We start from the raw sequence: 23,708 nt of genomic DNA on the forward strand, positions 1-23,708 counted from the left end.
GGATTCAAAATAGGAACTAATGAGAAATTTATTATCATTGAATATTTAGTGTTCGCAACGCAGGACTCGGCTACTGCAGCACCGCAAATTTGAGTGGCTGATGTTGATTTATCCGCTCGGTCCGCTCGATACTTTCCATAGTGGCTTGTAGTGACGATGATCCGGAACAAACCGCCTGCTGCTGCTGCTGCTGCTGTTTTTGAGAAGCGGTTATATCATCTGGTAGAGCTGTAGGTAGGCACTGTAGATAAGTTTGGTTCCTTTTCTGCTGTTATCCGGTAACATAACTCATCCCAGCTGCTATTGCAGCCAGGATCCGGATGCTTGTTAACCAACTCGTCGCTCGTCATATTTCAGCTCGCAGTGGACCATCATAAATGACTGATTCCATATGTACAACTCTGCAAACGAAATCCTACGTGAGAATAATTTTCTTAGATTATAAAGAAACGAGTAACGAATTACTTACCTTCCAATATCTAATAATTCGCCAATTAATTGAACGAAAATTCTCGCCTCTTGCGCACCCCATTTTGTTTTTCATGTTCAAGTTTGTTTTGAAATGTCGTGTGTGCAGAGTTTTTGCTTTTTATGCTCCTACACTTCGAATGTATTCTATTCAGCTCTAGACTTGTTAATAAATCATGTTAAATACATCCATACATGTTTCATCACTGATAAAACTTAAAAAAAAAAACATTTAAGCACATGTATTGATTTTATATGTCATTCGGTATTGTTTTTATGTGTAATCACACATCAAAACGATAAATACCAAAAATAATTGGTTATGTGTGATTACACTTAAACATCATTTTGTCCAGACAAATTGCAAAAATATATGTGTACAAAACATAAAATAAATATTGTCGTCGCGGTTGAAACCCGAAGTTTCCCCACACCCGACAATCGAATTTTCTCAAAATTCATACGTGAAACCTAACGTCGGACGTAGTGCGCTGGACAGCGGACCTGGCCTTCTATCCAGCGCACTGTGTCCGATGTACGTCCGACACACGTGTCAAAAATTCCGATTTTCAACTGCACGAACAATATTTGCAGTTTTTGCAGTGTAGGCAGTAATGGGACAATGAAGCGAATGCTGAAGTGGAGAATGCGAAAAACGAAGTAGTCTTAATGGCAGATCGGTCCAGGAAGCCAAGCAAGAACAAGATTATTTTCAAGCTTGATTCCGGTGCCAGAGACCGTCTGGTAAACTGTCAAGATGTTTTCGCAACATACGGGAAGCTAAGACTGTCAATTACCATCAACGTGGCCAAAGACGGTGTAAAGCCTGGAACACATAGCATCCGTTCCGTCGAGGTTAGCGTTTTTTTGACAGTTTTCCCACCGACGAACCGACATGCCAGCTAGTGCAAAGGTTCATGAAATTCTCGTCCAAAATTTTAAAATAAAAACCGTTTAAAACTAGCACCATCTGTTGATTTTGGTTCAGAACTATTTTGGCCGAAATATTTCGAACACTCCTCAATAATGCCACCCATAGGTGTGCTGGAATGAACAAATTTTTCAAGCATTGGATAATGCTGGTTATTTCATAATAGTTACTAAAATTTCTCATGATAAACTAAAAAATGTTAGATTCACGAACGATGTTCAAAACAAAACATTTTAGGAGCGTAAAAGACTCAATAATCTTACAGAATTTCATACTTTGATTGGATTAAACGTAGAGTGTTTGTTTGTATTCCGCGGCGTCGCCGTCGTCGGCGGTCATGCCTTCGTCACACTGCAGCCACATCAGAACGCAATTTCATATCTTAATTTTCCGAAAGCACAATATAGGCCTAATTCATATAAGTATTGTCGTATTGACTTCTGGGAGATTTTCTTTTTTCAAATAAAAGTTGAAATAGTACAGTCCAGTCAGCGTCACTGAAACGGCAGCAGGAGCAGCATCATCGTCGCGACGATTGCATAATACGATGGGGATATAGTGTGCAGATGGTAACAGCCACCAATGTTTGAATATATTATCACGCTGGGACATCTACCCAGGTAACCACTAAGCACTGTTCTGAGCATTATAACGGTCATTAAACAGCTTTTCAGTGCTAAGTGGCTCAATATAAGCATTCCTAATGCTTATAGGCACTATAACCAGTAAGAACTAAATTAAGCCCTGTAAGCCTATATAAAGCCTACAAGCTGTAAAGAAGTTTGTCAGTGCTGTCACAGGGCTTGGAGCACATGATGTTTATATCAATCAAAATAGATTTCGACCAAAACAGACTCGAGTCGGTCATGATCAATACATTTTAATCATCCATGTCGGACGGGATTGACGAAACGGGATTATTTTTGTTGTTGGCATGTTTATCGGAATGGTGTTGTTAAATAGATAATGGAATTTGGTTATCTCGATTATTCCATTTTTTTTTCAATCAAGACAAACTCCAGCTCGTTTCCCTCTTCTTGTGAAACGTTTCCCGACCATTTATATAAACATTGCTTCTCCTGCATCAATTCCTGCGTTCGTCACCACCAACCTTACCACTGAATCATCCTCATCCCATATCATTTTCAACCCTCGGAATGCCCAAACTATTTTGTTTTTCATGGTTTAAATACTAGTTTGATCACACCATTCTCATGGTGCATTGGTGGAGCAGATGAGAAAGGCAACGGATTTGGACTTGATCAGGAACTCGGAGGACAACAGCTAGAATCTGGATGAAGTAGCAAAAAAGCAACTTCAATGGAAGCGAAGGAAGTTAGAAAAGAACAGAAGATAAACAATTTTTTTTTTCTTTGTCTCACTTTTGACAACTTTCGCTCCAGAGACTTGGTACGATATTTTAAAGTTGGCCGTATATCAGCCGAATAATTCGCCAAAAGTGGCTTTTGAGCAGCTCTATAAGAGGATATAGAACCAATTAGCTCTGTTAGCCAGGTTCTACATTCGACTATAGAGCCGACTTAATGCCATTTTTACGGCTTAATGGTTACTTGGGTATCTATCTATATATATAAAAATGAGTTTGAAGTCCCTTTGAGGCAACAAAACTCAAGAACGGATGAACCGATCTGCTTGACTCTTGCATGGTTCGGTTCGTATTCGTGTTGGCTGTGTTTATATGTCCAAAAAGTTACGAAAATAAACTGGAAAAGTAAAAAAAAATGACAAATTACAGATTTTTCATGAGCTGGGAAGGAAATCAACACGATCTAAATAAAATCAATCTAGAGTGCGGTGCTATTTTGAGCTTAACAGTTGTCAAACCTCCACAAGACGGCAAGGTTTGCTGGGCCAGCTAGTTTAATATAACATCCTTAATTGCTTCCTAAAATTCTTAAGCATCCCGTAATTGCCGTAATGCTCCATTCTGGGGCAACGCGTAGCTACAGATTGACACCACGTGTTTTTGTTTACCCAGCGTTTGATGAAGACGCCGCGACGCCGGTTGTATAAATGTCATGACGGGCTAAACGTCACTTTCAATTTGACACTAGCGATCACTGCAATTTGAATTTACCGTGTAATGTTTTCGGTCAAATCTCGGAATCGAGTGGCACGTCGGTTTAGTCGGTGGTTTTCCCATGGGAAATGTGTTAAACTACTGTCACGCACACGCAAACGTATGCATTATGTGGGACACTTAATATTGGAAGCGAAGATTGCAGGAACAGAGGCTCTACACGAAAAATATTTCAATAATTTTATTCATTACAATCGCCTTTTACAATCTACAACGTATACCCTAATAACAATTATAAACTCATCATATATCAATTATTATGACCCCACAACATTACCATTAGACAAACTTATACATTTCATGTCTTTTGGTTAATGGACAAAAAGTATAAGGTTTAGCTTATACTTTACATAAGTTTGCCGTTTGAATAAAGTTCCCGCCAAAAGGCACCGTATGCACCTGCGAGCAGCAGTAAATGTCGTGAACAAAAAGATTGAATTGCACCATTTCCTTCACAAGTGTTTGACCAAGATTGATCAGGTAATTATCCTGGTCCTGATCCTGATCAAAATACGGTTCCCGGTCCAGGCCTCGTTCTATAGAAGCCGCTGTCGTTCGAAAAGCCATACTATCATATTGCCAGACTCAGCAGTCGGAGCTAGGGAAGCTCATACTGTCGGTCCCGATCCTGAACGAAATACCGAAGTCTGTGAAGATCTGAGACTCGGAAAAGAAAGCGGATGGCATGGAGATGACTCCCGGACTGCAAATCAAGATTACTGACTCGGATCACGCCAGTTGACGTGGGAGATTTAGGAGTTCGCAGTGACAGCGGCGGGTAAGACTTCAAGATATTTGCTGAAATAAACGATTATCATTATTGCTCTCATTTTCAGTTGCATCATCATAATCGACTTCGCCCTGATGATGGCGCGCAAAAACAGGCAAGCGAAACTTCCAACGGAGCGACATCGAGTCAATCAACAAGCGGAAACAAATACGCCACGTCGCCAGATCCTCAACTAGTCCCCGGAAAATTTACAGCACGCAATAACTACATCTGCCGGATGCCGCCGGATTGCGCAGTATCTCAATTTCATGTATGGTGTATTCCTGTGTACTATAAACTACTGAATCATCAATAAAATAAGTATTTCAGAAAAAAAATGTATATTCAATCTTTAAACAGCTTACTGAAAGAAGAAAAAGTAGAAGAAGACAGCTTTAAAATATATTGTTAGGGGCTGTCCATTAATTACGTAAGGGTTTCTGAAGGGAGGGGGGGTTTGAGAAATCTTACGCGTCTTACAAAAATATTTGGGTTCTCATACAAAAAATCTTACAAGGGGGGGAGGGGGTATCAGAAAATCGCAAAAATTCCCTTACGTAATTAATGGACAGCCCCTTATAGATTTCATTAGTTGTACCACATTCATAATATAAGAACTCTATAGGCAACTCCAACGGAAGCTAACGATCCCTCCACATCTGGTGGCAGGAATGAGAAACCTATGAAAAGAGGGGCTCCGCCAAAATTTGCCATTGCGCAGCATAGGCTAACTGCACTTTTTTCACTTTTTCATATCGAATTCCGCATCGTAGAGAAACAAACGAGCACTTTTTGAAAAGAAAATCTAATTCTCTTTCAGATGCGCTTAGATCCGCTAGGTACTTACGAACAACTTATGTGATTAATTTGAGGAGCTCTTGCTATGCCTCCGGCGGGCAATCTTCCGGATTTTTTGTTAGCTGGTCAATCCGGTGTCTGTCGCCGTGGGCATCGAGATTGATGATAATAGAAGCCATTACCAATGGAAAATAGCAACCACCAAGGCAAAATATGAGTTAATTTTGAAAATGAAAAATTGAATTTTTAATGTAAACAAACGATTTTCACCTTATCTCACTTAGCGCCTCTACAATTGGGGGTCATCTGAATTCACCTATTAAAAATCATTAGCTTTACTGATTGTTCGTATTAAGCCAAACTTATACTTTTTATTGCCTTGTTCTTATGTTATACATTACAATAGTTTATATGGTTTATAACATAAACTAAATGGCAAAAATGTATAACATTTTCTTATACATTCAATAATGATTTTTCTTTTCGTGTATGAAAAGAAAATGGTTTTAATTTGGTTCATCCAAGTGCGCCCTATGGAAAACGATTTCGGTCAAACCGCTTTTCGGGGAATAGCATAGCTCAACCGTTGCACACCCCTACTTCGTCGAAAGTTGCCCAGCTAAAATCGACGATCGCACTGTCAACCGGCTGTCAAAAGCGCAGCTTACGTGCGAGTGTGAAACCGACCTTATCCTTCTCTACTTCCGTGGTTCTTGCATCAATCTGTCACAAAAATGGTGAGTCCCGTGAAAATTTTGTTTTATTAGTGAAATATCGTGAAAAATTTGGTGGAAAGTGAGAAAAATCAAGCTTGCTGTAACGGTGCACTGTTTCCCGAACGATTGTTCCGTGATTTTTGGGAAAATTGGCGATTTTTCGTTGAATTATGTGTTTGCTTCGGCAGTGGAAAACAGTGGATCGAGTCGGCACTGTACATGTGTTTAAACATGGCGTTCCGCGACTGTAAATAAAGGGGATCCGTTCATCAAGTAGCAATGTCGAGCTTTACAACCGTTTCACTAACGATTTTTCCTGTTTTTCCGTTTCATTTTCAGACTAAGAAGAGGCGTAATGGAGGACGCTGCAAGCACAACCGCGGCCACGTCAAGGCCGTGCGTTGCACTAACTGCGCCCGCTGCGTCCCAAAGGATAAGGCCATCAAGAAGTTCGTGATCCGAAACATCGTCGAGGCCGCTGCCGTTCGTGATATTTCGGACGCTTCCTGCTACAACTGTAAGTAGTTGGGATTGGGGGATTTGGTTTTGAAATGGTCATTGGAAATTCCTGCCGGTATATTTAGTTTACACTAAAGGTTGAGGTTAAGGGCAACTCCACTGGTCCAAAATTTCGATAAAAAATGAGAGTCCGTCAATGTACCACTAGCTGCTCAAGTGTGAAAATAATGTAGTTGTAGCAGTACAACTTTTTTCACTTGGATGATTTTCAACATGGGTTTTGTCATGAAAATCCTTGTAAATTAAGCTGTATTATTGCAAGTAAACTTCCTTTTTTTGCAATATTGAGCGACTATCCGTACAATTAATTTAATCCTTGACTTCTTTAGAGTGTCTGGTGTCTGCCACACGATATAAACATACAAAATGGTTATTGGCAGAGGATGTTCAGTAAATAACTGACGGTTCTGTCCCATTGGGGACGTAACGCCAAGAAGAAAAGAAGGTTTTGTTCTTATCTAATTTATGTTGTCCTCTAAAAGAATCTCAGTAGGAGTCCCTTTGAATTTCTTGAAAGTATTCTTGGAAGAATCCAGGGAGAGATTTCTGGAACAATCCTATAGAAATCTTTGAGGAACCATTGGAGGAATCCCAACGAGATTTAGTGTAGGAATCCCCGAATGAATCTCGGAAGAAATTTTAGGATGAATATCTATAGGAATCACTGAAAGGATCCTTGATGTAATCATTTAAAACAATCACGAGAGAAATACCGGGAAAAAATCCATAAACGGGCAGAATCTATGAAAGAATCCCCAACGGGTGCCGTAGAAGAATCTCGGACGGAAGAAATCAATGAAGGAATCTCAGAATGAATCTCGGGAGAAAGCCCTAAAGAATCGGGAAGTATCCTTGATACAAATCATCAATGAGCTATAGAAGAAAACCTAGGCAGAATCAATAAAGAAATCCCGAAGCAGCCTTGAAGGCAGCCCAGGAGAAGGAATTCCGGAAACACAGAAAGAATTCTGGAGATATTCCTGATAGAATCTCGGGAATAATTGAAAGAATCCCGGGAGCAGTCCTTGATGAAAGCCATAAATCCCCTGCAGGAATCAATGAAGGAATTCCAGGAGAAATTCCTTTAGACAAACCTGAAGTAATCCCTGAAGCCTGAATGAATCACAGAAGAAATCCCTAAAGAATAACCAGTTATTAGTGAAGGAATCTCGGGAGCAGTCCTTGATGGAATCCAGAATCCCTACAGGAATCAATAAAAGAATCCCGGGAGGAATTCCCAACGGAATTGATTACCCGGCTGGCTGATTGGTGGTTAAAAATCGGTCAACTTTTCAGCACTAATCATTTCTGAATTTGAAGAATTATTTGTGCTTTTAAAAATTCGAGATGTGGCTTCGTCATATCTTTACATTAAAGGCAGACTTGTTAGAACCCCAAAATGGCCACAATGGCCGATTTTGGTACCTACTCACGATTTCGAGAGCACACATCTCTTTGTAAACAAAACTAGCGCACCTGTTCTTTTTATTTTAAGCTTATTACAAGTGAGCAAGAGCAGAATAATAAAATGCACTGTTGTTTGAAGCTTGATTCTTAAGATTTGTGCGTCCGAAGTTCTGATGCACTGTTGAAGTGGGATTTCAAGACGTTTGTCCCTCAAGCATTCTGTTCGATTTTTACAAATAATGGACCGAACTCACCAATTTAAAACTCCATTCTCAATGGAGAACATATGTGTAGCTTTTTTGTAGGGAAATTAAAACAAATTACGCATATTATATGCACATAACAGAACCAAAGTGAAGTTGCCTCCTTTGCTAATTCGACCATACAAAAATCGCAGGAATATCCATGGCTCAAATAGAATAAAACATGATGAAAAAACACCCCTGATTATATGACATGATATATAATATAATATTTGCTATCTGACCGTGTAAAATCAGTCTCAAAAGCTCCTTTTACCTATTCCGACAAAAAACCCTAATGGAAATTCCTATCCCCCTTTCCCGTTTCAGCTTACGTTCTGCCCAAACTCTACGCAAAATTGCACTACTGCGTATCGTGCGCCATTCACTCCAAGGTGGTTCGTAACCGATCGAAGGAGGCTCGTCGCATCCGTACGCCACCCCAGCGGGCATTCCCCAAGGACATGAACCGCCAGCAGAACGCTCAGCGCAAGTAAGCACAGAACCAGAATGCCGCCGCCGCTGTTAAGTCGTCGAGTTGCAAAAACCCGATACCACCATCCCGGGGTGCGTCGAATGTCTGGCCCGCTCTCTCTCCCCGGTGACTAGATCCAGATTTACATCCTACCGTTCCGATTCTTCCGGAATCCAGGTAAATTTCCGGGTGGGCAAGTTGGCCAGGGTTCGGCGTTCTCAAACAAGTTGTATTTGGATTAACATGGTCGCTTAAGGAGAGGAAAAAAAACATTGAAAATAAGATTTACAAAACAACCAAATGTAAACGAGAAATGAGTTTGTACTGCTGATCGCGATGACAATCCGTTTACAAGGCTGGTTTGGTGGTCTTGTAGCTACCGTTTCTGATTCGTATGTAGAAGGTTTTTATTGCGTGACTTTTTCTTCCTTTTGTTATCTTCGCACCACTAAATCAAAGTCGCGGCAAAGCTCGGTCTCAGGTTTCAACAACAGTACGACACAATACTCGACTTGTAGCTGCCGCTCTCTATTCTCGATTACACGCCATGTCACGTTCTATCCGTATTCGTACATAATCTGCCATGGCTGTTCTCGATCGATTGTATCACACGCCGATTTGAAATCGATGAACATGTGATATGTATGCACGGAACCGCCAAACTACCCAAAATTGAGTTCTTTTGACGCAACCCCATAGTTCGGCCCAATAAGCCAAATTTGAGTAAATCGATTAAACTCACACTAGGTAAATTGCCTTCACCTCCAGCAAAAACATTTACTTAGGAGTAGGTAAATTCAACCCAAGACCCCCCCTCATTCAACCCAAATTTGAGTAAACCTGCATTTACCCAAAATTGGCTTATTGGGCTTAAGGACCCCCGTTGGGTAGATGCATCTCTGTTTGTTTTTGACAACATCGGTGAGGGAAAGAGGGAAAACAACCTAATTTTGGGTAACTAGTTTATTCGATATACTCAGCTTTGAGTAAAATCGACCCAAAAATTAGGTAGTTTGATTTCTCCGTGTGGGCACGTTGTATTCGCGGCATTTCTGCAACACCTGGCAGATGGCAAACATCTGGTCCGTTGTAGCGCGTTCACCCATAAATCCAGCCTGATATTGCCCCACGAACTCTCTTGCAATCGGTGATAGACGGCGGCATAAAATTTGAGAGAGTATCTTGTGGGCAGCGCTCAGTAGTGTGATTGCGCGGTAGGGTAGTGGAGGTATTTTGGACCGGGCAGGTATTTTGGCCCACCTAGGGAGTTTTATGATATTTATCACATAATCTCTACTAAATCTTGGTAAATTTTTATTGGAACACGAAAAGTATTCAACTATGTGATGACCTTTATTTTGAATGTCAGTGAAATATGCTGTTTAGTATCAAAAATAGAGAAAATGTTTTCACTTCCAATGAAACACTCGGAAAAGCACCAAAAACAAAGAAAGTGACAAATTTGTAGTCGGCTTCGAAGAGGTATTAAATTTTACAAATACATATTTATTTCATGTGAATATAGTTAGGGCCTTGTAAGAACTCAAAATAAACTGTTTTTAACCTCGGTGGAGCGATAATATTTACTAAAATGGTGGTTTGAGGTATGACCTGTCAGATCCATCTCTCCAGTTCCTTCTAAAGGGAGAATATATTCATGCCAATGTAATGTACTCTAAAACCAGATAAATAGAATAAGTTGGGACCTCCCGTGATCTGGGTTGTTATACATTTATTTTACAATGAGATTGTTGTGGGTTCGATTTGTTCTAACAACTTTTCGCCAAGTTAAAAATTTCGATTTGATTTGTGTCATAACAATTTTTCAACAAGTTGAAATTTTCAGGTGTTCAGTCATCCAGTTTAGAAAAGCTGTCCTTCTCGGTAATCAGTTGATGACTGAGACAATGTGTTATGTAATGTATGTTTGACAATTTACGTATCATTCAAATTACTTTATTTTTGATGGCCTTTCCACTCATTACAATATGTGTGGAAAGCCTTTATATTTAGCAAAATCACTAGACTTTCACACTTCTATGAGGCGTTACGTAATTTATGCATGGTGACTGACGTCATGCAATAGTTTATAAATACACGTTTTGCGTAACATTTTTTTATGAAACATCATTCTACAATGCGTAAAAACTGGCAATTGCAACAAAATTTCATCTTTTTTACCGTTACGTAATTTTTAAACGTTCCCTGTCTCAAAAAATGAATAGAAAAGATGTAAATTGCACGTAGTTTTAACTATGTTTAAATTTTTACTGAGGTGGCTTTCATTTCATCAATCAATTGAAGTTTAATTAGGAAGGCCAAAATATGTGCACTTGGTGGTCCAAAATAAAATCAGGTGGTCCAAAATAGAAGCCCGAGATCCTTCAGGAGTTTTGATATTTCTTGTATTTACTACAACAATTTTGAGTTCTGTTTGGCCTTTTTCGACAGAAAACATGTTGCTTTACGTAATGCCTACTGAAATTATCCATATTTAGAAGTGGGAACTTTCTTTTTTCGCTGAACTGTTCATCCATTTCCTAAAGCGGTCCAAAATACCTCCCTTACCCTAATTCCCGCAATCCAACTTGTCGCCCTTTTTGTAGATGGGGCATACGATGCCTTCCATCCATTCCTCCGGTAATATTTCCTCCTCCCAAATCTTGGTAGTGACCCAGTGTAGTGCTCTCACCAGTGCTTCTCCACCGTATTTTAGAAGCTCGCTTGGTAGTTGATCTGCTCCAACGGCTTTGTTGTTTTTCAACCGGCCAACCTCCTCTTCAATCTCTTGGAGGTCAGGGGCCGGAAGTCTTTCGTCCTGTGCACATACTCCTAGATCTGTTACTCGGAATCTGCTCACTCTGTGGGACTCGGAATCTGCTCATCCTCCTACCAAGAAGCTCGCAGTATCCCCGAAATCTGCTCTGTGTTTTCAGCGGAAGCAGCGGCAATCTTTCTAGCTGCATCTCGACCTTGCGAGGCTCCGCTGTTGATTGTAACGGACTCGGCCAGCGCAGTATCAGCACTTCAAAAGAACTTGTAACGCCCATCCTTGGATCCAGGCTACACAGAAACTGGTCTCCAAAGGTGAGCCCATAACCTTCATGTGGATTCCAGGTCATAAAGGGATTCCAGGTAATGAAGAAGCAGACCGGTTAGTCGATGTGGGCCGTAACGGCCGCTTATTTACACGGAGCACCCCTGCTGCGGACGTAAAGCTGTGGCTGAAACGGAAGGCGAAAGAAGCATGGTCCATCGAATGGCACCATGATAGAGAAAGCTTCACGCGGAAAGTAAAAAACCACACCGATAGCTGGAAGGACCTGCCGAACAGGCGGGACCAACGCATACTCTCAAGAGTTAGAACCGGTCACACCCGAGTCTCGTACAATTTTGAAGGCGGCGGTAGTGGCTTCCGAAAGCAGTGCGACATCTGCAGAGTTCACAATTCTGTGGAACACTTTATCTGTAACTGCCCATCCTACGAACACGTGAGACAACAATATGGAGTCACCAGTATCAGAACAGCTCTACAGAATGAACGGGACAGCGAAACGGTCCTTCTAACTTTCCTTAGGGAAGCGGGCCTGTACAGTGCGATCTGAAAGGAGCACGAACTCCTCTAACTCGTACGGAAGGACAACGATTCACACGGATAATGGCTCAAAACCCAGCGAAGCATTATTGTATTGGAAAAAAGTTTTGAAGAAAAATGTTAAAATATCAACAGCATAGTGGCGAACTCGCCTCGGGCGAAAAGCCACTTTAATAAAGAAAAAAAAAAAAGATCTGTTACCACAACAACACTACCTTCGGAACTTGCAACGTCGCCATTGAGGTGCTCATCGTAATGCTGCCGCCACCTCTCGACCACCTTACGCTCGCTCGTGAGAATATTCCCGTGGTTATCTTGGCACATGTCGTAGAACTTTCGTATGTCCTTAGCGCGGTACAGCTCTTCCATCGCTTCGCAATCTCGTTCTTCCTGCTGGCGCTTCTTCATCCGGAAAACTGAGTTCTGCCTGTTCCGCGCCTGTCTGTAACGTGCCTCATTCGCTCTCGTACGGTGTTGTAGCATTCTCGCCCAGCCCATGCTGCATTCTTCTCGTTTTTCAACTGTTCACATTCGCCGTCGTACCAGTCGTTTCTGTGATTCGGAGTCGCGAAGCCTAGTGCTGTAGCCGAGGTACTACCTATGGCGGATCGGATGTCCCTCCAGCCATCTTCAAGTGTAGCAGCGCCAAGCTGCTCTTCCGTTGGTAGGGCCACTGCCAACTGCTGCGCGTAGTCTTGAGCCACTTCTACGTTACGCAGCTGCTCGATGTTGAGCCGCGGCGTTTGACTTCGACACGTGGTGATAACTGTCGAAAGTTTTGAGCGCATGCATACCGAGTCTAAGTAGCGATTCGAATCTATATTCGCACTGCGGTATGTGCGGATATTGGTTATATCCGAGAAGAATTTACCGTCGATTAGAACGTGGTCGATTTGGTTTTCTTTTTGATGGTAGGGTGATCTCCAGGTGGCTTTGTGGATATCTTTGCGGGGAAAGAAGGTGCTTCGGACTACCATACCACGGGAGACTGCAAAGTTCACGCATCGCTGGCCGTTATCGTTCGATACGGCGTGCAGGTTGTGTGGTAGCCGCGTCTTGCAAGCGCGAGTGTGTATATTAGACTGACTATTCTTCTGTTGCGCTGCGCACAGTCGGTCGGCTGATGTGTCTCCACGTAGGAGCATGAATGCGCGCGAGTGCATTGTATTAAGGTAAACGAGTGAAGACACTCGTCACCACATCCCCCTTTCTATAATCTGAATTTGCGCATTGGCTTACAGTTCTCTTAAGTCCGAATGAACCTTGAAATGTCGAGTGTTAGAATCGTCTTAACGCCATATGGGATAATCATGAACTTAATGTAGTGATTCGATGCCACACTCCATGAATAAAGTACACCTACTAGTACTCCATGAATTTTCTATGATTCCCTTGATCCGCACGCCACCATCCTTCAGGTAATCATGAGGCTGTCGCCAGACCAATACTTTCAAGTTTCTGCAGACCGGCTCCGTCTCTCCCCCCATATAATGAAGTGTGTCCCCTAATCAAGGACACAATCGGCTGGCCTTGTACGACTTATCAAAATGTGGCACCGTGGCACTCTCCTGTCTAAACACCAATCAGCATCTGACCAATGATTACGCAAATAACCATGACCACACAGTGTTAAACTACTCTAAAGGTATTTTAGCATGGCAGAGCAGTTGCTCCCCTTACTCCTCATAGGTTCCGAATATACGACTTCCTCGAAAGTCTTCTCCTTTCAATGAATAATTACTTTTTATAAGTTATCTTTGAATTATGGGTCTGTTCTTCATTTGTCGTAGTCAAACGCTTTCAGTTGCACTGAATGTTCTCTTGTATATGCAAAAACATCAACACGTGAATCGAACCCAACCGTACGACCATGATACTACGAATATTCTTTGCAATCACAAAAATCTTTCATGTGAGCAACCTGGCATGAAAATAACGTCATATTTTGTTTTCCCATTGAACACCTCTTCCGATAGTCACTCTTCTAATATGTGACCACTGCAGTGCAGCTCTCATGTTGATCATCCAAAGTATGCTGCTAGATCTCATTTCAGCACAACCCCGCAGCACCACCATGCACTTTGTAACCCGACTTTCTGAAACACACCTTCTCGCAATAGAATCAATCCCGCTTTACTGTATTTCTTCCTCAAGACACCCTTAGGTAGAACGGATGATGTTCATCCCTGTAAATTTAATTACCACATTTACCATCCTCCATAATGGATTCCTGTAATCGAATCCACTGCTTCTTGAACATCCTCAGTGAATTTAATCACAACGGCACGCTTCCAGTGAATTTAATCACAAGTCCTCACCATGTTGCACCGACCTACCCTGAACGTTTTAATTCCTCCTCAAGGCGCAACGCACCAACTAGGACATCGTCTGCTTCTCAGTAAAGTGAGTGCTCGACCACCTATACGTCACCTAAGATCTCCCTCCAATGACAAACTTGCAACTGCATGCGAAGACATTCCACACTTAAGAAGTCCAAGGAAACTACGATTAAGTCTTGCCGAACACTCGCTCATCCACTGATTCGATCATAGGACCGATACAACTAATCACACTCCTAACAGAGTCCTGGGCACTGTTTGGTACAACAACTCCAAACAACGCGGCTTCAAGCAAAACTCTCTCCACTTAATCAAATCACTCCTTACATTCAAACTTGAAACACTTGTCTAATATGTAACAATACTGCGCATCAAACCAAACAGACCCATTGAATACCTTAGGCTACAAACGGACATTTCCCAGGGGCAGAGCTCACTTTGTGTGAACACATCCTTGATCAGACCGCTGTTAAATCCGTTTCAACTGCAGAACAATATCACTTCACTCCATCAACTTTCACTCTGACTAAAGCATTTGTCAAGCAGAGTACTTCATCAATAAAGATGTGAGCCTGTACCATCATATTGAGTTGTTAACCCACGAGCGATCGCGCTGTTGTATTTTGTACAACACGTTGAAAAAATCTCGCTTTTTGTACTCAGCATGAGCGTGGTGCTGACGGAGGTAGTCAACCGCGCGAGTTACGGAAGGTTAAGAAAAGTCTCACGAAACCTAATGCAAGAAATCTATATACGGGAGAACAAAACAAAACGTTTTGAAAGTACTCATAAATTCTTAACACATGGAATATGGAAACAAGTCACTACAACACATGCATTTGGATTGTGCAATATCATAAGATCCTATATCAACACTCATATTGCCAGCAACGGCATACAAGATCACAAGACAGGCAGTACTATGTACACACAAATTTCTGACGTAAACATGTGTCGTCGTTCTTATCGTCCTTTTACGTTGATCAAATTGATGTACTAGATCATTTTGTTCACGTCTTTGAACGATTTGATTTATGTCATCAAGAAGTGTCAGCTTTTCGGATTTTTTCACCTTCTAAATGTTGTACACCGTGGTACCAGTCTGGATCAAAATATGTGTGCTTGGACTTGACACTAATTTCACATTTGAAGCAATCATATATCCAGTTTGATCCATTGAACTGTTCAATCCTTTTCTCGTTAAACCGCCGAAACGAAGCAGCTACCAGGACAATACATGAGAGAAACAATGAATACACCAAACTCTGTCCGGCTACCAACTTAGCAAAGGAACAAAACTGCGCTAATTTCATAACAAGTGGCCCCTTAATGGTATGATTATCCTGATAACATCCTCTAGCACAAAAGCACCACCTAAAATTCAAACCAAGATATGATATGAAAAACAATTCTGCCCTTTTCCTGATGCCAGCCTGTGAAATCATTATCTTCTCTTCTTCTTGGCGTAACGTCTTCATTGGGACAAAGCCTGCTTCTCAGCTTCTATGAGCACTTCCACAGTTATTAACTGAGAGCTTCCTCTGCCAATGACCATTTTGCATGCGTGTATCGTGTGGCAGGCACGAAGATACTCTATGCCCAAGGAAGTCAAGCAAATTTCCTTTACGAAAAGACCCTGGACCGACCGGGAATCGAACCCGTCACCCTCAGCATGATCATGCTGAATACACGTGCGTTTACCGCCTCGGGTCCCTTGAAATCATGAAATCATGAAATCATTATCTTCCATGTTTATTTCTCCCTTTGACGCTGACCACCTCAGTGTTTCGCTTTACTATTTGCACTCGTGTAGCAAATATCAAGAAATAATGTATGTCTCAGGTGAGCGAAAAAATGAAAAGATCTTCCTTGGGACCAGAACTTGAACCAAGACTCTCTCGGCAGGATCTGGCTGAACAGCCCCTCTCCCAGCCTCATACATAGCTTATATGTGCTCCCTCATCCTCCGTGAACTCAAATATCTCTGTTGTACTCTTTATTCAATACACTTCTTTCTCCTTCCGCATGTAAGTGAATTTAATCACAACTCTTTATGTACTCAGGCGGTCAGTCAGTGAATTTAATCACAGTTGGTCCCATGAGCTCTCTCAGTGACTCAATTAGCCGATTTCACCATATTGTTAGTGAATTTAATCACATGACTGTTACCTATCCGTAGTTTTCTAGTGAGCTTAATCACAACATCGTCTTGCTCTTAGTGAATTTAATCACAGTCCTCTCAATGCGTGTCACGTTCTTCTTATTATCTTAATCACAAGTACCTTCCATATGTGTTCAGTGAATCCAATCACAACATCCTTCACGCACTTCTCGTGAATCACAAACCAACTGAATCCTGCACCATGTACTAACGATAAACTCCATCAAAATGTTTAAATACATGACATGCACTACATTCGGAAGGTGAGGAAAATTCGTCAGAAATATCGCGATTACTTGGTGAGTTCTATTGAAATCCGTTGATGCAATCAACCACTAAATACAACCTCTAGCTTTGAACAAACTGCATAAAAAACCGCTGGTCACTTGAGCTAAATTATGGACTTTATGGAGTATTTGTTGAATTAAGTTCAAAATCAAAAAAGTGTCATGTAACGTTGAAAGTTTATTAAACTGGGTACGATTGTCTTAAGGTCTGGACTTTTTTATATTTGTGGATGGCATGATAATTTCCAACTGTATGTGTGGAGTGATAGCTAGAATGCACCATCCGCAACAAACCGAAAGCGTCAAACCCAACGGCACATATCGAAATTAGGTGTTTTTCTTTCTACCATCAGTGTAATTTATGCATTCTATGGATTGTAAAAGAAGCTGCGGCTTATAAGAAACTCATTTCTTCATCAAATGTACTACGCACATGCTTATTCAGTTGGTGTTTTCAATAAACAATCGACTAACTTCTGCGAGTACATATACAGAAAAAGAAACGGAGTGTACATTCCTGAACTATACAGACCAAACCGGTCCAATAGGTGCTGGAAACTTGAAGAATGGCATTTTTTTTATATTAACATAGCAGCACTCAATAAAAAGATTTTATAATACCAGGAGTGAATTTAATCACAATATTTCAAAGTACTATCTTTTATCAGTAGTGAATTTAATCACGATGTCTTCAAAGATTTTGGTGCAATAATGGGCGCTCACAAAATTAGACTGTGTTCGATTGCACCTTTCTTTCACTTTAGATACGAATCAACCGAATTGATAATACCTACATACCTCGCAGTAAAAAACAGCACACATCCTTCATCGCGCCAGTGCATCTGGAGCAACGCCGACGCTACAATGAATATACTCACTGTGTTCTTCCACGGTATCACCGTACCACATCACCGCATCTTGCAGTAATTCCAATTACCACCTTCATCCAGCAGAAACAGACACACATTTGCACGATCTGTGTAACATTGATCCCCCGCGGTTGATCACTAGCACATTCACTGTAAAAACACTCCCCCATGCCGCGCGCATGGAACAATGACTCAAGGTCAACACTTTTTTCTGCACAAAGTACCCACGCTACAAGCGGCGTCACATCGTTGCTTTCATTTTTTCGCCTGCTGGAAAATCAAAACTCTTCACACTATTAGCTATCTTTCTTCACTTTTCACGATTGATTTTTTTTTTAATTATTATTTTTTTTTCATTTCTTCCCAATCTATTTGCATTTTTCACCAATAAATACCATTTTTTTCTCCTTTGTATTCCAATCACATGGTATTTTTTTTCACTCCAATGCAACTAAATTGCTCAGTCACTTTGCGATATACTAGCACAGAATATAAGCAAAATTATATCAATCAAAAACGAATCAAAAACGCGAACTTTACGCGGTAGAACTTGATTTTACTTTTCATCCTCGTCGCCACTTGTGGTAGCCGCGTCTTGCAAGCGCGAGTGTGTATATTAGACTGACTATTCTTCTGTTGCGCTGCGCACAGTCGGTCGGCTGATGTGTCTCCACGTAGGAGCATGAATGCGCGCGAGTGCATTGTATTAAGGTAAACGAGTGAAGACACTCGTCACCACAGGTTGTTTCGCCCGATCATCGGTCTGTACATTTCCTCCCTTCCTACCTGCGCGTTCATGTCGCCGACGATTTTCACGTCACGCGGCGAGCAACCATCGTATACATAATGCCTGAAGTTCATAGGCACAATATGTGTTGAAAAATGGACAAATTGAGTGGAAAAAATGCGAAAAAATCCACGTAGTTCTGATGGGATTTGAACCCACGTCTCCCCAAGTTCGCTAGACAGGGCGCGTTAACCAACTCCGCCACAGAACAAGATAACAATTCTGTGAAGTAGAAAGCCAACCTGAACCCAAAGCCCACCTCACCCCACGTTCTTTCCTCGCAATTCACCATCTCCTGTGGTCCTTAGATGTCCACTTCCAACACTCTCTGAGCGTGCCTACGAACAACAGTGAGAGCAAGCTATTTTTAGTGTCGAGTCGAGACTTTTGCCTATCCACAGCACATGCTCATCCACAACTTGCGAATGAGACCGTCAGTGTGTGTCGGGCGTTCGACTCGGTCGCATGTCCCTCGCACGACCGCTGCGAATGTGAATGTTGTGAAATAGAGCGGCGGTCTCTCTATCAGTCTATCGCAATAGCGGTAAACCCTGTTCTCAGTTCATTGGTGGTGCCACAGCTTTGGTAGAAGGTAGCCGCTTGATGCCCGCTTTTTCGCACTTTCTGCCCAGTCCAACAAAGTTCCTGCAACGCCACGATGTCGAAGTTGCGGGGATTTAGTTCGTCGTAAATTATCCTGTCACATCCTGCGAAAGTTTCCAATCGTAGTCCTTATTTCGTCGCGTGGGTCTTTGCCGAATGTATCGAGTCGTATTTTCTCCTATGTTATTCGCAATGGGGATTTTTACGGGTGGCTTATTGGACCTACGCCAACACTCCTGTCTCGCCGGAGGGCCATCGTGCCAGTTCTGTTTAACGTCCCAACCAACACTAGGACGACCACGCTGATGGGGCTACCACCTTGGATCTAGCTGGGCGTGGTGCAGCGTTTCTTACTCAGCCGCTGGATGCCAGAACAGACGCTGTTTCAGCCGCACCTCCTTGGTTACCAGACGCTCGGGTCGTACCTCCTCAATCTAGCTGAAGTCAGAAGGACAACAGTGCCCAGGCTGCTTCACCAGAGCACACAACTCTTAGCTGGCGGTCTTTGTCATCGCTTGACCCGTGGAAGCATGAGGTAGAAACTTGTGAGGACCAGAGCTATGTTGGACGCTCTCCTCATCGACTCACCGTTTTGCAGCCCCTGGTCCTCTGATAGCATTCATTTATTACGTATTGCTTCTTCTACCTTATGGCTCTACGTCCCCACTGGGACTTGGCCTGCCTCGCTTCAACTTAGTGTTCTTTGAGCACTTCCACAGTTATTAATTGAAGGGCTTTCTTTGTCAGCCATTGCATGAATTTGGATATTGTGAGGCAAGCACAGTGATACACTATGCCCAGGGAGTCGAGAAAATTTTCCTGACTGGAACGGGAATCGAACCCGCCGTCTCCGGATTGGCGATCCATAGCCTAGCCTTAACCACTAGGCTAATTAGCGACCCCGTATTGCTGAAATTGACATTTTTGACCCACTCAAACCCCCTCCGATACACCTTTTTGCATGAAAATTCTAACATTTTTGTATGAGCTGTAACGCTCGGCCGTACTTCGAAGAACTACCAGTTGCAGCTGAATGATCACTGGCTGTGTGGCATCCGACTTCTGCATGGCTGCTGGCGAATGGGTGTTGGCTGCTGGCGATTGGGTGTTGGCTTCTGTTTGTGTTGAAAAGCGGGTATCTTCTGGATGAATGAAGAATGGTGATACAGGAGGAAGCTGAGAGAGGCATCAAACTCCTGCTGCTATGGAAGGACACTGACTGTGCATTCGGAATTCCACGAGATTCGGCGATGGCGTTGGATGATGGGGATGAATGACCATCACTCGGATGCAAATCCGTGCTCTTGCTGGAGGGCATTGGCAATGTGCGATTCTTGCCGGGTTCTGCTGTGCGACGATGATGATGCACGTGCGTCCATCTTCCGTTCCGCGTAGGATCCGTTGAGTCGGATCTACTGTCCTGGAGCTTCTTAGAAGCAAATATCCTAACCACGTCCATCGATTCACAGACGGATCTCTCTCCAACCGGGGAGTCGGAATCGGAGTATCCGGAGATGTTTCGTTCAGTTACAGTATGCCACCCCAGTGTTCTATTTTTTCCGCCGAGGCAGCCGCGATTCTTATAGCCGCAACAACCCCTGCCGATCGTCCCGTGTTGATTCTATCCGACTCTGCCAGCGTTATTTCTGCTTTGCAGTCTGAGACCCCCGATCACCCATGGATTCAAGCAATCATCAAAAATACACCGAGATCTACAAGCTTCGCTTGGATTCCCGGCCATTGTGGAATACCTGGAAACGTCTCAGCCGATTCTCTTGCTGGTACCGGTCATTCCTCCCCCCGATATTCTGTTGACGTTCCTTTTCTCGACCTCAAACGTTGGCTCGTTTTCACGTTTCGAAGACGATGGCAAACCGAATGGAATAGCATGAGAAGTCATCATTTGCGGAAAGTGAAGGAATCGATCGAAGCCTGGAAGGATATCCGCTCACATAAGGATCAGCAAAACATTTCCCGATTGCGGACAGGTCACTCTAGGCTGTCATACAATATGGGAGGCCGCCCTTTCCGGATACAGTGTCCAATATGTAATGTACACGCGACGGCAGAGCATGTACTTTGCGTTTGTCCGGAATATGAGTCTTCCAGGCAACTTCATGGCATCTCCGGAAGCATTCGGGATACACTTAGCGACGATCCAGCTGCTGTGAAAGCTTTATCCGATTTCCTCAAAACTACTGGACTCTTCAATAAGATTTGATCGTTCAAAATCGAGTAGTCAATTCGAGGAGGAACTCGAAAACCGTGGCGCACACTAGTTATTAATGTTGCTTTGTTAGTCTTGTTCAAATTTGTTGTCTTTGCTTGTGTAGTAACCTCTAAAAGATAAAGCGGGAAGGGGTAATTTTGGTTAACTTACCCCTCTGATATAGGATAAGATGGTTAATCTGACTAGTGATGAACCCTCCTACGGAGGAAAATCACTTTAATAAAGAATAAAAAAAAAAAAATCACTTCCACTTTCCGTGGCAATGGAGATAAACACCAGCTTCTCAAAGTGCCTATAGGACAAATCGGTGAAGTACTAGATTTGTAGTAATGAGCTGAATTTTAGTATGGTGAGAAGAACAATAGGGCATAATCGGTGAAGTACTAGAATTGAAGTATGGTGGGAAGGTCAATTCTCCGTTTCTGCAATGGAATGGTGCAAAAAGCGTGGTTATTATGATTCCTTGCCTAATTTGATGCTGTTTGAGCAAAACTTTAGGCAACAGTGTAGTGTTGTTGTTTTCTCCATTTCTTGCAACATAAATGTAGGAAATTGATAATCTTATTTCAAAATAATGAGTAGATGATTTGCTTCGGTGTCCCGAGAAATGTGCTCGTTGTTAGGGGCAACGAGAAGAAACATATGCCGTTTTTCTTTATTATCCAGTTCCAACCTGGGTTGGAACTGGATCAGATCACAGTTTCAACCCCAACCCGACTTCGGTTTCGGTTGTACTAAAGTTTGTTTGAGTTTGTTTGACGTTTGTGTGTTTACACATTTTCCGCCAATCCAGTTCCAACCCAGGTTCAAAAAGAAAAACGGCAATAGTCAGGGTGTCCATTCAAATTCAGTTTTCCGATTCCCGGATTTTTCCCAGACTTTTTTTTAAACTTCCCGAGTATGTACGAACGCAAAGTGTTGTTGTAGTAGGACGCTCCTCAGTATATTTTTTATATACAGTTTTAATTTGGTCTATAACTTGATACGAATCTTATAGATTTCCTGATTTCATACATTATGATTAAAAAAAAAAACTTACTAACTCCACAATCACTGGTGTTAATTTCCCCTTCTTACACGAAATTTAGGATTAGAGTTAGTTGAAAAGGTCCTTTCTATAACAAGGAAATGGAATCTATATGAAAATATTATTGAAACTGATGTCACTGTGTCTGATTTTTTCACGAAATTTTTGTTGAATATCATAAAAAATTCGGTAGATAAATATCGAAACATTTTTGGTAAACCTGGTCTTTAGAAACTAATGTATCAATTATTTGCTACATTTTGTGAAAATCTCCATCTAACTTTTTGTTCTGCTGCCATCGTCATTTTAAACAATTTACTTACTGAATCCAAAATCTTTTGACACCGATTTTCTCTGAATTTTGAAGTAAAACGTTTGAGTTCTTCTCCAATATTAAATAATATCTTGAGGACAATCAACATTTCTTCCTTTAGGAAGTACTCCATGTGTTCTGCCAAAAAAATCATGAAAGTTGTACCTACAACATCTTTGAAAATGCTTCGTTTGGCTAATATTGCCAATAACATATCAGGGATTCTATTGTATACTCTTCCGGAGATCCGAGTGATGCTTCCAGGAAGTAACATTTTGAAACATTTCTTCACAGGTTCCATAGAAGATTCTTCTGTGGATTTTACTACTATACTAAGGAAATCTGTAGGAAATTTCTTATGGGATCCCATCAGAGAGCCTTTTATGAACGGGTTTTTTTGAAAATTCGCTGTAATTTACAGTGTTGTACTTACTCTTCAGAATTTTATTTGAATTTTACCTAAAGCTCCTCTAAAATTCTGTACAGAAGCGGATAGGCACAATATCACTGCTTTTCAATAATTTTCTCCTTGACTTCTGCCAAAGGGATCAAATTTGAGGGATTTGGCAGAAATATTTGAAGAGTTCCACTAAGAATGTCACCAGAACCCTCCAGAAACTGACACTTTTTTTTCAAACGTGAAAACCTCTTCGCCGTAAGTAACTTCTGCAGGTTTACTGAGTTCGCCAGGAATTCCGATTTTCCTAACAAGACTCAAAAAGCCCATCGTGAAATCTTGCAGAAATCTGCAAATTTCGCCTAAGAAGTATATTCTTAATTCTTTTACATGAATTTATCAAGATCCAACAGAAACTACTAAAATTCCTGAGAGGCTGCCTTTCTAAAAAAAACATATTCAACCGGTAACTCTGTTAATGTTGCTATCATTCTATTCAAGACTTGCTTGACACTTATGAAGTACAGATAGACACCATACAGATTTTTCCTGGTGCCTTCTACAATTTCCCGTGTTTTTCCCGGTGGTTTCGAATTTCCGGGGTTTTCCCGGATGGATGGACACCCTGCATAGTTATCCAAAGTTTTGCTCAAACAGCATCAAATTAGGCCAGG

General features: G+C 41.8%; 1 protein-coding gene across 1 annotated transcript; it reads left to right on the forward strand.

Moving 5' to 3' along the window:
* The first annotated feature begins 5,648 nt into the window (after positions 1–5,648).
* Positions 5,649–8,740, forward strand: LOC109422297 (small ribosomal subunit protein eS26). Its single transcript, XM_029861344.2, has 3 exons — positions 5,649–5,804; positions 6,123–6,300; positions 8,282–8,740. The coding sequence occupies exons 1-3, from the start codon at positions 5,802–5,804 to the stop codon at positions 8,446–8,448; spliced, it is 348 nt and encodes a 115-aa protein (XP_029717204.1). The 5' UTR covers positions 5,649–5,801; the 3' UTR covers positions 8,449–8,740.
* The last annotated feature ends 14,968 nt before the right edge of the window (positions 8,741–23,708 follow it).

Source organism: Aedes albopictus, chromosome 3 (assembly GCF_035046485.1).
Source record: "Aedes albopictus strain Foshan chromosome 3, AalbF5, whole genome shotgun sequence".
NCBI lineage: Eukaryota > Metazoa > Arthropoda > Insecta > Diptera > Culicidae > Aedes > Aedes albopictus.